This window comes from Lissotriton vulgaris, chromosome 2_1, assembly GCF_964263255.1.
Source record: "Lissotriton vulgaris chromosome 2_1, aLisVul1.2, whole genome shotgun sequence".
NCBI classification, from domain to species: Eukaryota; Metazoa; Chordata; class Amphibia; order Caudata; family Salamandridae; genus Lissotriton; species Lissotriton vulgaris.
This window is the reverse complement of record NC_141687.1, coordinates 1,143,881,332-1,143,898,038: the sequence shown is the minus strand read 5'-3', so window position 1 is coordinate 1,143,898,038 and position 16,707 is coordinate 1,143,881,332. Positions and strand designations below refer to the sequence as shown.

General features: G+C 44.8%; 1 protein-coding gene across 23 annotated transcripts in view; it reads left to right on the top strand.

Moving 5' to 3' along the window:
• Window positions 1–16,707, top strand: part of PUM1 (pumilio RNA binding family member 1) — a 1,043,345-nt gene that overhangs the window by 350,405 nt on the left and 676,233 nt on the right. For all 23 annotated transcript variants that reach the window (XM_086956835.1, XM_086956828.1, XM_086956827.1 and 20 more), the window contains one exon: window positions 10,139–10,314. In XM_086956835.1, coding sequence (XP_086812961.1) covers window positions 10,139–10,314 — 176 coding nt within the window. The remainder of the gene's footprint in view (window positions 1–10,138; window positions 10,315–16,707) is intronic.

The window sequence follows — 16,707 nt, the reverse complement described above, 5'->3', positions numbered from 1 at the left end:
GCGATCTATGTCTCTTCTAGGACATGATGGTGCTAAGCAGAATCAATGAACCTGAATCAATAAACCTGTTGCGTGCTGGGCTCAAAGAAAGAGGAAGGACATCTTTGAAACGGGGGCTATGTAGGATGCTTGGACACTGTTGAAGGACTTGTATGGACAATGCCCCGGAGGATCATGGGAGTTGTAGTCCGATCTGGATTTTGTTCTGTTTAATGATGTTTTTTTGTTCTCCGTATTTTATGGAGGAAAACGATGAAAGTATAGCTTTTCTGGCTGCTGAAATAATGGTAATACAATAAAGTGAAGAGAGAAAAGCATAAGCCTCACCTCCGTGACCTGAAAATTACTGTTACTTATGCTAGGCAAATTTCGATTCTCTGGCTGGTATTTTAGGACTGGTTCAGTCAGTAGAACAGGATTGGCCATGTGTCCTTCTCACACTGTTTTCCAGACTTGTCCTGGCTTGCGTGATGCCCCTTACAGCAAGATTGTCTCCAAGTCCGAGCACCTACAGTTGAGGCACAAACAAGTTGAGAGCACTCTGCATTAGACTATCAGCAGCCACACCCGACATTCAGGAAGAAAGACAAAAGGAGCTCCCCCCTTCTGAAAGCACATTTAACACTCAGACAACAGGAACTATATTCACACCCTTCCTCTCTACCATCCACCACGTGACAGTCTCAAGAAGACTAATCAGCAGCCCTCTCTATCAAAGGTTTCTCCAATTTCTAAGGTGAAGCCTGTCTCCTCTTTCGCCACTTCCAGTGGTTAGGCTCCCTCCCTCAAATTTTGGGTAGGTCAGGAGTACACTTCCACTGTCTTGAAAAGCAATCCTCCATCATGTTCACATCAACAGGCCAGGGGCTCCCAAACTGGAAGCCATAGGCCTGTGTCACTGTGGTTTACTCAGGATCTCATCAGTGTGTGACATGCATCTCTGGGTATTTCGACTTCTTGAGGGGATAATTTCTGGTGTGAAGAAAAAAGCAGAGATAAATAAGAGAATGTGATTTCTGAATGAACTGCCTTTTCAAATCATGAACAACCTAGGAGTTCATCAGTCATAACATTTAAGGACTGTAGAAGAGAAACCAAGATCAATTAAAGCAAAAACGTACTCATAGGCGGAGGATAGAGTACGACCTTCCTGATAAATATTCATAAGGAATAAGAACATCTTCTTGCAGTGTCGAAGTATGCTGGCCATATCCTGAATGAGAGTACAAACTTTACTTCGGGGGATAAAGAAGAAAGGGTTTCAATTTTGGGAGCCCTGAAAAATGTGTCATGAAGGGAAGTTAACCACCGAAGCATGTGACTATCTTGAAGTCCTCCAAACCATGACCTAACAACTGTGGACAATATAAATAATAATCTCTGTTATAGGATATGAAATAAGAATGCTTCAGTTGTCTGAATGGTATGTATGTGAGGTTTTAAATGTGTTTGGGGTTTGTAAGTAATACATTGTAGAATGATATGTATATTACGTCCATCATATTTTGGGAAATGTAAATGTTATAGCAAAATGAAGATATCATAGGTAATTGGAAAATAAAGAAATCAATATTCTTTGATATATTCAATTGGTGTAGGTCATTTTTTCAATTTTCTAAAGAAGTGTGTAATTCAAGAAATACAGGTTAAGCAGGAGTGTGTGATATAATACTTCCCACACAAGACTTATTTATTTACTTGCTTAGGATCTCTATGCTAATATTCTGGTTTATCAATGGGGCCAGTAGGCTCCTAGTCTTGTGGCATAGTTAATTTTCCATTGAGCACTGAGCACTGTGAGTTCGACACCGCTGACCCATTAAGATGAGCGCAAACACGTAAATCAGCATGATACGACCACAAGCGGACGCCGGGCACTTTGAGCACACACCAACATAATCTGTTACCAAACAGTTCACGAATAGACACGTTTTTTTTCGTAAGACTTTATTGATATATGTCAATAGTCCGCAACTTTACATTTACAACCCTGAGTTCGGTTGCAGTACATAATTTTCGTCTAGAAGGAATAATACACAGCTATTCAGCCGACAACTTCCGGTCCGGCAGCAAATTCGAATATAATGACATTTAATACGACATTTGTTTGTTAAAATCAAAGGTAGTCTCACTTTTGCATTTTTGAAAACATAACTTAACTTGTGACTCAATAGTTTGGCAGACAACTTGTAGTCCCTCAACCAGTCAACTAGTCGTCTATAGTGATGGTTCGATTTACACAGTGAAAGCACCCTTTCCACCCCCCGGGGTTCCCCTAAGTTATTACTCGGTCAGTCTATCAGTTCCTACCGTACCATTCCAGCACTCCTGTCAACCACCAGCTAGGGCTAATCAGTCCGTTTCCTCCTCATCCTCTGGGCTTTCAATGTCTTCCTCTAATAAAGGTTCGCACAAGTCTCCCTGGTAGCTATTCCAGGGTAGCCACACCTTGTTCCACTTGCGAGGGTTAGCTCTCATTTTATACACCACCCTTTCAGTCACCATAAGCACGTCCATATTTTTACACCATTGTGCCAAGGTCAGTGTTTACACCGCCCCCCATCTCTGTGCTATATCTCGCTTGGAGACCATAATACCACCAATAGCCGATAGTTGACCCTGGCGTGTTAGGTCATTTGGGTTCCACACACTCAGCAGGCATACACGCGGGTCAGGTGTAAGCGATACTTCTAGGGTTTGGGAGATGGTGCGCATCACCTGCGGCCAGTAATCGGCGATGAACGGGCACTCCCAGAGTGTATGTAGGAATGTACCTTCCTCTCCGCAGCCCCTAAGACAATATGGGTGGTCTGCTCTGTGCAATTTATGTAGTGTAGTCCTCGTAAAATATATCCGGTGCAGTATCTTAAGCTGCACCATTCGGAATCTAGCCGAAATGCCCGCTTCCTTCGGGGATGCCAGTGCAGCGTTCCAGTCAGTCTCATCCATTTCTCCCAGTTCACCCACCCATTTCTCCTGCAGCTTGTCCAGGGGGTCTGGCAGGTTATTCAGCAGCTTACGGTATGTGAGGGAGGTGGCTCTAGTGTGCATATAATCAGTAAGTAGGCAATCCTCCAGCGGAGAGGATTCTGGGGTCTCTGTACCTGCTGCTATGGCTGCCATCAGTGCATGCCTAATTTGGACATAACTGTAGGTTTCGCTGGGACCCAGGTTGTATTGCTGCTGGAGATGCGAAAATGGGACCACCCCGTCCTTTGACCACATGTCCCCCACTGTGGAGATCCCTATATTGTCCCACTGAGTGAACCCCTTGCTGTGTCTTAGGTGACCCAATGCCTTAGTGTCCCACAGGGGTGTGAGCTTCGTTATGACTCCCCCCCCCCCCCCCCCGCCCTCTCCCCCCCCCCCCCCACTTAAGCCTCGCCTGCGCTTTGTGCCACAGTGTCACTGTGTGTTTAGTTGGGCCCAGTAGGTTGGCCGCCAGTCCCTTGTGGTATAGCGGTGCCAGTAGACTGCGCGTGCCCAACTGTGCCCTATCCGCGAGGTAGGCCGGGTCGTCCTGTGGGGCGTGTAACCATTGATTGAGAACTTTAAGCTGTGCCGCCCAGTAGTATAATTGTATATTCGGTAGGGCTAACCCCCCGTCGTACCAACTCCTGTTGAGCTTCAGATGTGCTATACGGGCTGGGCGATCGCCCCCCATAATAATCCAGTCACCATAGCTGTCACTTTTTGGAAGTAACGTGGTGGCACCAGGGTTGGTCTATTCTCAAGCACGTAAAGAAAACGCGGCAGCGCCATCATTTTAAACAGCGCTGCCCGTCCCAGCAGCGTCAGTGGAAGGGCCTTCCAGTGTCTCAAATCATTCTTCGATCGAGTAAGCGGTGGTAGTAAACTACGCTCGTAAAAGTCCACGGCGCTGTGCGCGACGTGAATTCCCAAATATTTGAAAGAGGTGTCAGCTACTACTAGTGGGCAACCACTGGGAAGAGTTGGAGAAGGGCCCCGCAATACATAGATCACTGATTTCGCCCAGTTAGTCGTATATACAGATGCCCGCCCGTGTGCATCACACAGCCTCAGGAGTCCCGGGATACCCTTCTCCGGGTCCGTCAAATAAATCAGCATGTCGTCAGCGTAAAGGGAGACTGTCTTCCCAGTCCTCTCTCCAGCGTATCCCTCTCAGTAACGGGGTAGTTCTAATTACAATAGCGAGTGGTTCAAGGATTAACGCGAATAGCTGAGGTGAGCGGGCATCCCGGCCTCGTTCCCCTAGTCAATGGTATCTCGCGAGAAATGTGGCCATTCGCAGTTACATGTGCCACTGGACTCGTGTATAAGAGTTGTATCCAGGAAATGAATTTAGGGCCGAAGCCCACGTGGGTTAGTACCGCAAACAGATACTGCCATTCCACCATATCGAATGCCATCTTGGCATCTAGTGACAGGATGGCTGCAGGTTCCGTCAACAGCGGCGCACGCGCCACTGCTCCATGCACTCTGAGGTTTAACGCCGTACTCCTATGCGGCATAAAGCCCAATTGATCTGGATGGATAAGCTGCGTGAGATGTGGCATTAGTCTGGTAGCCAGTAATTTCGCCAGAATTTTAACTTCAGCATTGAAGAGCGATATCGGGCGATATGATGCACACTCAGTGGGCGGCTTGCCCGGCTTCGGAATTGCCACGATAGTCGCCTTCCGCTGATCGAGGGTCAAAGTCTCCCGTTCAAGGCTCTCCTTGTACATGGCCAGCAGGGGCGCGCTTAGCGTTTCCGACATTGCCTTGTACCATTCGACAGGGATCCCGTTAGGGCCTAGTGCCTTGCCGTAATTTATCGCATTAATGGCCGATTGCACCTCCTCTGGCGACAATTCGGCTTCAAGTTCATCTGCCGCGTCTTGCGATAGGGTCGGTGTTGATACATCGCGAAGAGCCGCCATTGCCGCCCCGCCGTCACTTCGACGTCAGGGGTGTAGACCTTCTGAAAGTGGTCGGCCAGTGCATCGATTTTCGCTGTGGGGCGCGTGTGTAACATCCCCTCTGCATCATGCAATTGCAGTATACTCCTGCTGCCACCCTTCTTTTTGTCCAACCAGGCCAGGAGTTTACTCGCCTTATCCCCCACGTCATATATTCTATGTGTGTTTGCTGCAATGTTTTCGACTGTCTGTCGCCTCAAGTGGTCGTCATGGAGCTGTTGACAAAGCTGAAGTGAGTGTAGTGTGTCTGCCGTCGGGTCAGCCATGTGCGCTGTATTAGCCGTGCTAAGATCTAACTCTAGTTCTGCGAGTTCCCTTCTCTGTGTGCGCTTGTATCCCGCTATGGTCGAAATGGCCTGCCCGCTCAGAACTGTTTTGTAGGCTTCCCATAATACCGTGGGGGATTCCACCGAGGCTGCGTTTTCGGCGAAATAATACCTGGTCACCTTTTCCAATTCCTTTTTTATGGACGGTATCTTAAGGTATCCTGGGAAAATCGGATACACCCTTTTACGGGCCTTCTCCGGGCATGACAAAGTTAGTGACAGTGGCGAGTGGTCCGATATGCCCCTAGGTTTGATCTGCACTTCATCTATGGTGAGAAGACCACCGCCCAGGGTGAGAAAGTAATCGATGTGGGACAAGCTATTATGAGTAGCGGAGTAATAGGTGTATTGCTGCTCATTGGGGTACATGTGTCGCCAGATATCTACTAGCCCTTGCGCTTCTAGGAATTCGCTGAGCCGGGAGGGACCAGGTGTCTGTGTTCGAACAGGGAACCGATCCTGTGTGTTGTGTGCAACTGCATTGAAGTCTCCTCCTATGACAAGGTAGCCCTCCGGGAGTTCCAGGAGGAACTTCCCTAGCTCAGGAAAGGCAACTTTATGAAGTGCTGGTGGTATGTATATAGACACTATGTTTAGCGGTTTGCCTTCTCATTGCCCATGCGCTGCCGCAAAGCGGCCTTGGTCATCCATTTTGGTGGACTGAAGAATAAACGGAGATGACTTCCGCAGCAATATGCCTGTCCCTCGTGATCCTGAAGTGAACTCGGAGTGTACTATCATGTGATATCCCCTTCTATCTAATGCCTGACTAGCAGTGCCCACTAGGTGTGTCTCTTGAAGAAGAACTATAGTCGTACCCAATCTTCTAATACCCTGCATTACCAGCCTGCGCTTAATCTTGTCCCCCAGACCCTGTACATTCCATGACAGCAACTGCAGAGGTGTCACCGGAGTTGTCCGAGGCCTTCCATCTGATGCGTCAGTCTGTGCGTCGCGTGTCATGTTTATCCTGGAGTGAAAAATACGTGTGTGCTGTGTGCGGCCCTCCACGCGCGCCGTGCTGTGGCTTGTCCCACAATATACCCCTGTTATCGTGTCTTACTCCTCCATCTTGAACCAACCTCGTTAGGAGCAGTATTCTTTGTCGTGGGGTGGTCATTGTGTCACTGTCGTTGTGCCTTACTCTACCACTTTGAGTCAAACAACTAAAAAACAATACCCCTTGTCGTGGGGCAATAAACTGCCCGCAAACAACCCCCTCCTGAACTACCCCCCCCCCCCCCCCCGAACCCACCCCTCCCTGCCCCCCTGCTACACGGACATTGTTAGCAGAGTGCTTAACCCATTCCCCCATACAAAATAATTGCTCGTTGGGGTGAAAGACTCGGCACTCTTTAATATAACTGCATCCCTCGCGGCCACATCACCCGTTTCACAGCTCCAATGCACCGCCGCTCACAACCTTGGAGATGATCTGCACATCCCCCATGCCAGCCGTGTTGCCCTCAAAATGGCGGTGATGTCTCTTGCAGGAGCTCCACTGTACGTGTACTACTGCCCGCTGTCCGGCTTTTAGTCACGAAGCACGCGCCGCCGCTTCTTTGTCACTTTTAGTTCTGCCCCGCCTGTTCGCGCCGGTCCGCTCTTCCTGCCGTTCTTAAGGTCACTGCGTCTCTATTCCCCACCAGCAGGGCACATCCGGCGAGTCTCGCCCAGGCCGAAGGCACTTCCTGCCGCGTTTCACAGATGCGGCAGTCCCCGGACCCTCGTCGTTTTACAGGCCGCTGGGGTGTCTGGCTAGAACTTCCCCACGGTCGCGGATCACAGCCGGAGTTGCCGCTGACGGCCCTTCCTGGTCCTGGGCGTCGGGATCCTCCTATGGAGGTCTGCAAGTGTTCGATTAATGTCCGGATTTAAGGAGAGGCCGCTCTGCTCGCGGAGCTAGTCTCCTAAGCTGCCGCCATGATCGGCTGCTAGCCACGCCCCCCTGACCCACACATTTAATGATATCATTTATTAGTTGGACATATTCACAGCAAGCACATGTGAACGAAGTAGCTGTGAGAAAGCCTTTTTTGAACAATTGTAATGTGGTTTCTCCATTATATTGAGCAATGGCTTTCATTATTATTTACAGACGGTCCCCAGATAAAAGGCCTTGCCGGCCGAAATGCATGTTGGTATACATAGTGCCTAAACTACAAATGAGTCTAAATGAAAGATAAAGTATAAAGAATAAATCGACGCCAGAAAAAAAGTGTTGGTTTTGAAATCATTTATTCACAGTTGGAGATTTAACGGAGTAACCTCGCTAAGAGAACATTAGACCATTGCCCTAGGGACATACTCCACAGCCGTGTAGATGCAGCCTATCCATATTTGATTCACTCCGGTTCAGTGAGTGCGACCCAGAAGGCACGGAACATCTTAATCACAACAGCATCACAAACATCTGGTTGTGCATGAACTAGTATCTAAACTAAGAGTTAAAAAGGCCTCATCACACTAGGATCACTTCCAAACGTATTATGCTGCATGAACCTATGACCGGAACAGTAGTCCTCTGTCCAGCAGTGACTGCTTATCAGTGGCTTAAGGCCCCTGTACATTTTTCAATTTAGCAGTGTTCATGCAAACACCAGTTTTGTGTTTTTATGAACACTAACACATGCTGCATTTCAAATCTGCTTTCCATTTAAACCTTTCTGTTGATCTGTTGTACAATAGATTTCGAGTACTTGAGATTTGGAGTGCTCATACATTTAGGAACACTCCGTTTTATAGACTTCAGACTTTTTTATGAACACTGCCAGTGCACCGATCAGCTCTCTCTGCCTTGTCTCCAGGATCGTGATGATGAAAGGAGGTTGCTGAAGCATGATCCATGAGTGTGGTTTCAAATACCTAGATTGCGCACGTCTGAGAGGCGTAGTTTAACTGTGGTTTTCAGACACAAGCAAAATGCACTTTATTTATCAGATTTACTGTGCTTGCCTCAGGCATCATAATATATCTGCTAAAATGTAGCTGTCAAGGCGCACATCTGTGTCTCTGAAGCTAATGAAATGCCACGCACAGGAGCAGAACTCCAGCTTTTTAGAGACCTGTGTTTCCAGTCCAATCAAGAAGTTGGGAGAGGTATGGAGATGGGTTTTCCTATTTTCGTTCTTGCCCGACGCTCCTCTGTCTGGGTCCTTGTTTGGAATCATGGCTGGCTAATTCCAATGCCGAGCAGCAGATTCTTGCTCTGTGGCTGCCATGGAACCTCAGAGTTGCCAGTTAAATAAGCAAGATAAGTAAATAAAATTAACTGAACAGTTATTTCACTGTGTGTATGTGTGTTTGTGAATGATTGAGAGTGAACGGTTGAGAGTGAATGGGATTGAGTTAGTGTTTGAGTGTCAATAAGAGTGAAAGTGAGTGAGAATCGGAGATTGAGAATGTGTATTAATGAGTGAGTACAAGGCAATGAGTGAAGGAGTAGGAGTTTTAGAATGATTGATTGGAGGTTGTGAGAGGAAGTGTGAGTCAGGGATGTAGCTATCAATCGTTCAGCTGATGAAGTAGCACCAGGGCCCAGAGTCGGTGAGCGTGGTAGTGAGAATAAGAACCAGTGAGTATAATTACATTGTGTTTGAATAATAGTAGTAGTATGAGTTGTACTGAACAAAAGAGAGAATATGAGTTTGTTTGTGAGGGGAAGAGTAAAAGAGTGGGAGTGAGTATGAGTGAGGCAAAGTTTGAGGGGGAAAAAAGGGGAGAACTTATGGCCAATATTACGCCTCACCGCTTTAAAAGATTACCAGTTGCCACTGCCTCTGTCACAACGGAGGGCTCGCTTGGTGTGCCCCTTCAGGTCCAGCACCAGTCTCATGTCAAGTTGAGGCTCTTGCTTTATTGCACATAATAGATTAGCACGAGGCCGGGCCGAAATGCAGAAACTGTGTCGCACATACACTCAATTGGACGCACAGGGTAGCTAGACACAATTGTACATCTTGTAGTTGACATTCCCGTCCCACCACATTCTGACTGATGACAAATGTGTCCAGTTTTTTGGCTTCCATTCAGAGGAGAGTCATAACAAAAGTGACATTTTGGGAGAGAAAATTTCAAGGTGACAAGCCATATATGCCTACTCTTTGCTAGACAGTTGTTTTTGAAGTAGATTAGTACCAGAACTGGACAAACTGGATCATGCAACCAGTTACACATGTTCTGCTTCGCAATAAACCTTCTGAAGTCAGTTACTTTCCTCACTCACCAGAAATCGCTACTGTTAAATTGGTGGTTCCTTGGACAACAGAGTGGATTCTGGCATTGTAAAATATCGTTCCCCTTTACAAGATGACTAGTTCTCTAACAGTGAGGACGTTCACAAACTGCTCCTGCGAAACCAAAAGATCAGACGTTTGTGCCTACAGTACAGGTTCACTTCTTACCCATTGTCTCCACTACATGACCTGAAACAACTTTGAGCATAGATTGTAGTTGTGAAATGTATTAGCTGCTTGTTTGATGATTCAGTTGTAATGTATTTCAGTATTCAATATGCTTTATATACTTCGTTGTTCGTCTAAAGTGCAGGAAGCATGCTCCCTTCCCAGCTGAGATCAGTAAATTCTTATCATTGTTATCTTTTGCACAGTGTTTTGGAACTTGTGTTTTTTGGCCTCCGTTGATGTATATATTGAGTTGAAATGTGAAGGAATTTGTGTATTTTAGTATTGAAAGCTAGTGAAACACTTCACCCTACATTGTGTCTTCTACTAGATGGTGGAGCATCTGAAGCATCACCATATGTTTTGATTGAAATTTGCCACATTCTCTTGTTACTTTTGACCAAAGTTCTGCCGTTTTGCTGTCTGTTAATTACTTTCTTTTCCTTGGGGGTACTTGTTTGTGTAGATCATTCGGTTTCCCAGCCAATCATGGTTCAACGACGACATCAGGGGTTCCATGTTAACAGCGAGGTCAACTCTGTGCTGTCTCCTCGATCGGAGAGTGGAGGGTTGGGTGTCAGCATGGTGGAGTATGTCTTAAGTTCTTCACCTGGAGACTCCTGTCACCGGAAAGGACGCTATGTAAGTATAATTCAGAATGGATGTTATATTGATTGACCTGCTGTAGACCAAGCTTCTCATGGTGGTTTCAATCCTTTTCCCAGCATACCAGTTACCTAAAGCTTTAAATTGTGTTTTTAGTAGAAGCTCTGCTAATATTGTGATGTAGTCCTGATGCATGTAGCAATTTTTCCTTATTTTCTACTATTTGTTAATGTAAGCCTGTAGTGTAGTTCCTATTTTCCCTACAGGCCCTGCGCATTGGAATAACATAAACAGTAGTGTAGACGTAGGATTGAGGTCTTCCAGGTCTCTACTGACTATGTTAGACTTAATTTAGGTTTGCGCCAGCTAGCTCAGAGGTCACTGGAAACTTTCTTGACTGAATAGGAAGTGATCCGCTTCCCTGGCTCAGACAAGAAGGGATTCCGCTTCCGACAACCGCATAAACATGACAACTTTGCTCCTCAGAATAAGAGTCAATCTCTAGAGTCGTGTCAAACAATAGACAGCTATTTCATTCAGTCAGTTGTGCATATTTACTTTCACCAGGGTGCAGAGAATAGAGAGACGGGCGTTTATTTATTGAGCAGTCTTCTTTCTCATGCAAGAGAAATGAATTGTCACGATTGCAAGACTTGTTATTATGAAAAGAGTGTACAGTAAAAGAAGTATTACGGATTAATACTGTAAAAGCATTGATATGGTTTCTTAGCCAAAAGATAGTTAAAATGAATAAAATATATACATTCATATATACATTGGCTAACGACCTCAACTGGTGCTTCTAACTACGCCTACCCCGGTGTACCTGACCTAAGCCTAATACATGGGAGGGAGTAAGTAAGTAGCAGTTTAAGTTAGTTTTGCCAAGAGTTTGATTCAAGAATTCTCTCTAAGGGTTTAGTCAGCACCGAACCTCTGGAATAGAATGTAGGAGGTCTGGTATCTCCTTCTTAGGACCCGATATCCCAGTCACCCGCAAGGGTAGGCTGGAAACGCCGGAGCTGGATTTTCTCGGCAGGAGAAAAGACAGCGTCTTTCTCAGCGCGTCAAGGAGGAGGGGCAGCGTTTGTGGGCTTCTTGCATCTGCTGGGCTCTCTGCAAGGGGACAGCTGTTCGTCTCCAGTATTCACCACCACCGTGTGTTTGCTTAAGGCAACGTTGGTATATTTATACCTGAAAGGTGCCGAGTTTGACGTAAGTTTTTGGACATAAGACGTCAATAAAGATGTCACTAAGAACTGGTGGTTCTTACAGTGCTCGCAGGAGTTCTATTACTAATCAAAACAAAGCAAGCGGGGCTTTCCCAGGTTGCTGGGGGTTTGGTATGTCGAAAGAACTCGGTGTGCTATCTAGGAATCTAAGGAAGTGGCTTCTGCTGTGTCATGGGCTGCAGAGGCGAGTTACTGAAATATGGCTCTAATTCTTATGCCATTATAGGGATATGTATTGATTATAGCCGTATAGGGGCATGAGTTCACAATATTGATCGGGTCCTAGATAAAACACATCACCCACTCCACGAATTTATGTCCATCAAATTACTAAAAACTAAAGCAATAAGATGCATGTGTATTCCTACCCACCCCAAAATATATTTTGCATTTGAAATGGTGTATATGAAATACATGAAAATGATAATAGGTACTGTACATTATCAAGCAGAGCAATCATTCAAAAAAATTTGCATATATATTCAGTTGAACGATTTTGCGAAAAATTACACATGAAATGTCTCTGAATACAGAAAAGAAGGGCGAGACTATTTCATCACAATAAATACAATTGCTGTAAAATGTGCTAGAGGAGGAAGTAATATTTTGTCTCTAGATCTACTAAAAATAGAAGTTCTGTACTATATGAATAGTTCTACTTTAAGCAAAGTACTTGTGCCAGAAAAAAAGTAAATATTTCGGAATTTTTGAAAAGAAATAATTTCATGGTGAGCGGGGCAAAAATAGTTCCAAACACTTTTCAGTAGCTTTTGTTTATCAAAGCTGAAGGCCGAATTCAGAGTTCATGAGAACACTGTGTGCCGGATTGTTTTCCAAAAAATTGTTTCTGTTCAGGGGAGAACATCAATTCAGACAGGCTCGCAAAGAATTGGTCTACATATTCAGGTGACAGTTCGACCAAGTTCGATAACGCTGTAACTTGGCAGTTGTGAGAATGATTGCTATCATCGATTTCAGGATCAGCAATGCTCACAGAAGGTCGTACCTGGGTGATGTTGCTTTCATTTCTTGCTTCACTGCTACCACCTAGTCGTAGCGCAGGAGTCTCAACGAATGCCGTCATCAGGATTGGTAACCGCTGGGGACAACACAATGCGTGAGCCGTTACTGGACTTAGCAGAGTATCGACATCCATTGGTACTGCTGATTGTAGTGCAAGACAGGTGTCTAACACGCATTCCTCTCCGCATAGCATACATCGAAGCACAGGTAAGATGCAGGTCTGCCATATAGGTCTAAATGAAAGAAACCAGGTCATATTCAGATCTCTTAGCCGTGCTAGTCCAAGGACTTTAGTTATGTGGTCCCGGTAGCGTATTGCTAGGATCATTTCTTCCATCCTTGCCGGAGTCATGTCTGCGTTTTGGTTTGCCATATCGGAGCAGGAGGGTCAAAAATAAAATACCTGCTACGAGTCCCAAAAGTAGTGGTAGGCCACCAAAGATCGAATGGGCAAAATTGGGAAAGATGCCTAGGACTGCTTCAAATGGTGTTAACAGTCCCGAAAAAATTGTCTTAAATACATTCGAGATACCACTGGCATTCGACATATTTAGGATTTGGCTGAGCATTTCTGTGAAATGCACGGGGCAATTTGTTGATAAAAGTGTATGTATCTCAGCAGTTGTCCTTGCAACTTGGAGATCATACGTCTCTTTTGATGACGTGATGGGCACTGTTGTCTGCAAAAGCACAGACTTCATTCTGCTTAAAGTATCAATTCATATAGAAGAGATATACAAAGGAGGCCAAATCGGAGCCACTGAGTCTCCAGGGCCATTTGGATTCAATGTTTGCATACAGCAAGTGACCATAGAGCTGACGCTTAAGAGATATGCTTTCCCTGGCACCAAGCCACAACAGCTGTGATCCGTTATTAGAACGTAACTCCCGTTAGAAAGTTGCCTAAAGAATGGCTCTATCTGTGTTGCAGGTGTGCCGTGCTGGTGGCATGAAAGGTTATTCGAAGTACCCTCACAGGCTCCATGTAAGTTAATACCTTCGCACAAAAGTATACCGCTTAGTGAATGTTTACACTTATCACCACTAAGAAATACAATTTTGTTGTTGTCACTATAACATGTGTGTGTATAAGGTAATTTCCATGATGACTTAATGTATCCTTTACCCAACTTTTCATACTGGCCTGCCGGTATATACTCAAGGCAATTTTTAAACTGGAAAGTTGTTATCGGAATTGTGATAATCCTGTGTATTATCCATTCAATGACAGGTATTTCTGACATTGTCAATGGTAATCTCTCAAGTTTTTCGATGCTCAGGATTGTATAGTCTGCTCCTTTTTGTGCCAAACTGATTTGTTTATCAGTAAGGTTTAAGATAGAAAACAATGACGTTGTGTTGATTAAACGCCATGGCACATAGCCTGAACGGAGATTTTGCAACGTCCAGCCTAGCTGTACAATAGAACGTAATTGGGACTGGCCATGTTGTATTATTAGCAAGTCCTGGTCTATTATATCAATAGCAGATGATAAAATACTGTCCAGTGAATATATTCTGGAGGACAGAGTCATTAACCCATTGTCCACAACAGAAAGTGATTTTTCCAAATTAATACGATCAATTTCTCGTATTTTCTCGACTGTTTCAATTTGAGTTTCTTTCCATGCCTCGTTGTAAGCCGCATATATGCTGGCTGCTATGAAACGTTTTTGACGCTGTTTGCGCGGTCCCATTATGAAATCGCGCAAGTCAGCACCATCTTTAACCCCTTGTTTGCTCATGAAGGAGCCGCTCCGTCATGAGCCTCGGTTGAGCTGTGCTCATGACGGAGCGGTTCCGTCATGGCCCGCTCGGCGCGCCTGCGCGGCGCGTTCTATTGAGCGGGCGCGTTTGTGACGGAACCGCTCCGTCACGAGCACAACTCAACTACGGCTCGTGACGGAGCAGCTCCGTCACGAGCATGCGAGCGCTGCTCGACCCCCCCCGCCCCCTTAGCGCTGCGGCGGAATTCCCGCCGCAGCGAAGGGGTTAAGTAAAGACAAGTGTTGCTTAATTTGTGCCAGTGTGGATGTTTGTAGCCATTCAAGGCATAGTTTCCCTACACTGTAAGTTGTTACTATCCCTGGATATTGTCTCTGGGAGTATCTAGGGTCTGGTCTGGTCATTTGTAACCCCTGTAATTTGTTCAGGAATCTATCTTGACAGTTATTCGTGTCTGTAGGCCAGATTAACCACTTTTTCCAATCCGGATGTGTTCTGTTTTCATTTAAAATTTGGGATACGTCTACTTCAATATCTGAGGTTGCATTATCAGGTATTGGCTTTGGAATAGACGGTTTGTTAAGGTCTTTAATCTTGGCTAGGCCAAGACAGTTTGTTTGTTGAATTGTGTCATTCAAGAACATTATTTGTTCTGGGATCATGCAGGCTCGAAATAATGCTTCTAGGCCTTGTACCTGCCCATCTTTTGTACCCCAGATGGTTTTTGTTTCAATGTTATTTTTCCAGAAATCAAAACCAAATGTAATCATTTTTTCATAAAATGCTTCTGAATATATCAATTTAGTATTTGTCAGCATGGTTTTTGTCCCTGTTTTATCCAACAGTTTATAATAAAATGTTTCTGCATTACTTGTGTTAAACCCTGAGAAGTATTGGAATTTCTCATAGAATGTTTTTAAACTGCTTTTAGGTGGAGTAGCACAATGTTCCCATTGGTTATATTTAATAACATTTCTAGGTTGAGCAGATTTATGTAAATAGTGGTCTGCATAATGAGTAAAACAGTACATCTGTTCGTAATTAGATGAACCTTGCAAATCCTGTTCTGTAAAGTTTGCTGACAACACTAAATCAGACATCATATTGTTTATACTTTCAAAATCCCAATCATCAGAGAATGTACTTAGTTTTACAAAGTCACTTAATGAAACCTTAAACTGATGAGGATATTTCAAGAGCTCGACCGGGCCATGTATTTCGTAGTCTGTCTTGTCCCAAACTACCCCGCCGGGTATTGGAATGGCTGTGACATTCACTGATGATAGTTCTCTTTTCTCGATGTGAGATGATTTGTGAGGCTTCAGAACTAAGTTGATGTTCTGACTTTCTGTGTCCATTGAACTGTATTTTCCCTCAATGAATTTTCCCAAGCAAAGTACCATGATGAGCCAAAGCAGGAGGAAAAATACACCTAGCCCAATCCAAAATTCTAACCATGGAGAAATAAGATAAGTTTCCTTGAGTTGATGAAAGAGTTCTGTTGCTTTTTCTTTAAAAGTCTTTGTTTCTGGCGTCACTTCAGGGTCGCTTTGATCTTCAGAAAAGTTATCGAAATTGATGAAGTAGCCAGATGCAGTTCTGTCGATCGTTGGAATTGTTTTTCCCATTTGGCTTTCATTAGCACATTCTGATGCCACATCATTGTAGACTGGTGTTTCATGACGAACTGTTTCAATTTGGGTTTCAATTTGGGTTTCAAGAGGCATAAGTTCCATGGCATTTCTGCATAGTCCTTTTTTATTCACTGCAGGTTTATCAAATGTGAGTAGTCTTTCAGTTCGAACCTCTTGGATACTAGCAAATTTGGGTATTCTGTTACTTCTTGGGAGTCCACTGGGCCTGCTATTTATTATAGGCCACATGATTGTGGTTTTACCAGGTCGATTGATACAACTCTGTTCTCCTTTTACCAGCAAGGGGCGGTAGTACTACTGATCTTGTTCCGTTGATTGCTAAGACAGGTACTGCTTTTCTGTAAGAAGGCCCAAATTCCTTCTTCACCGCTATTTTCTCTCCGACCAGATCTCCAATCTTTGGAATCCAGACAGGTCTTGCTGGGACAGGTGGTGTGTCTTCAGTGGTTGTTTGCTGTTGCTTTAACTTTATGTTGCTCAGGGCTTTTCTTGTTTCATTTAAGTCCTGTAAAACAGCCAAACGATCTTTGATGTCAAAGTCTTTATTCTTATCTTCTACCACTGAAGCAAGACTAGCTAAGTCCTGAACATACATTCTAGTTCCAAACAATAGTTCGTATGGGCTGAAACCGTTTAGAGATTTCTTGGCAAGCTGTTAAGACTACGTTGGACACTTATTAAATGCTGGACCCACCCATCACCCGAACCTAATACCTTTGCCGTTATAGATTGCTTTATGTCTCGTTTTTTTCTTTCCACTACCCCGTTTCCCTCAGGATGGAAGGGACAAGAGA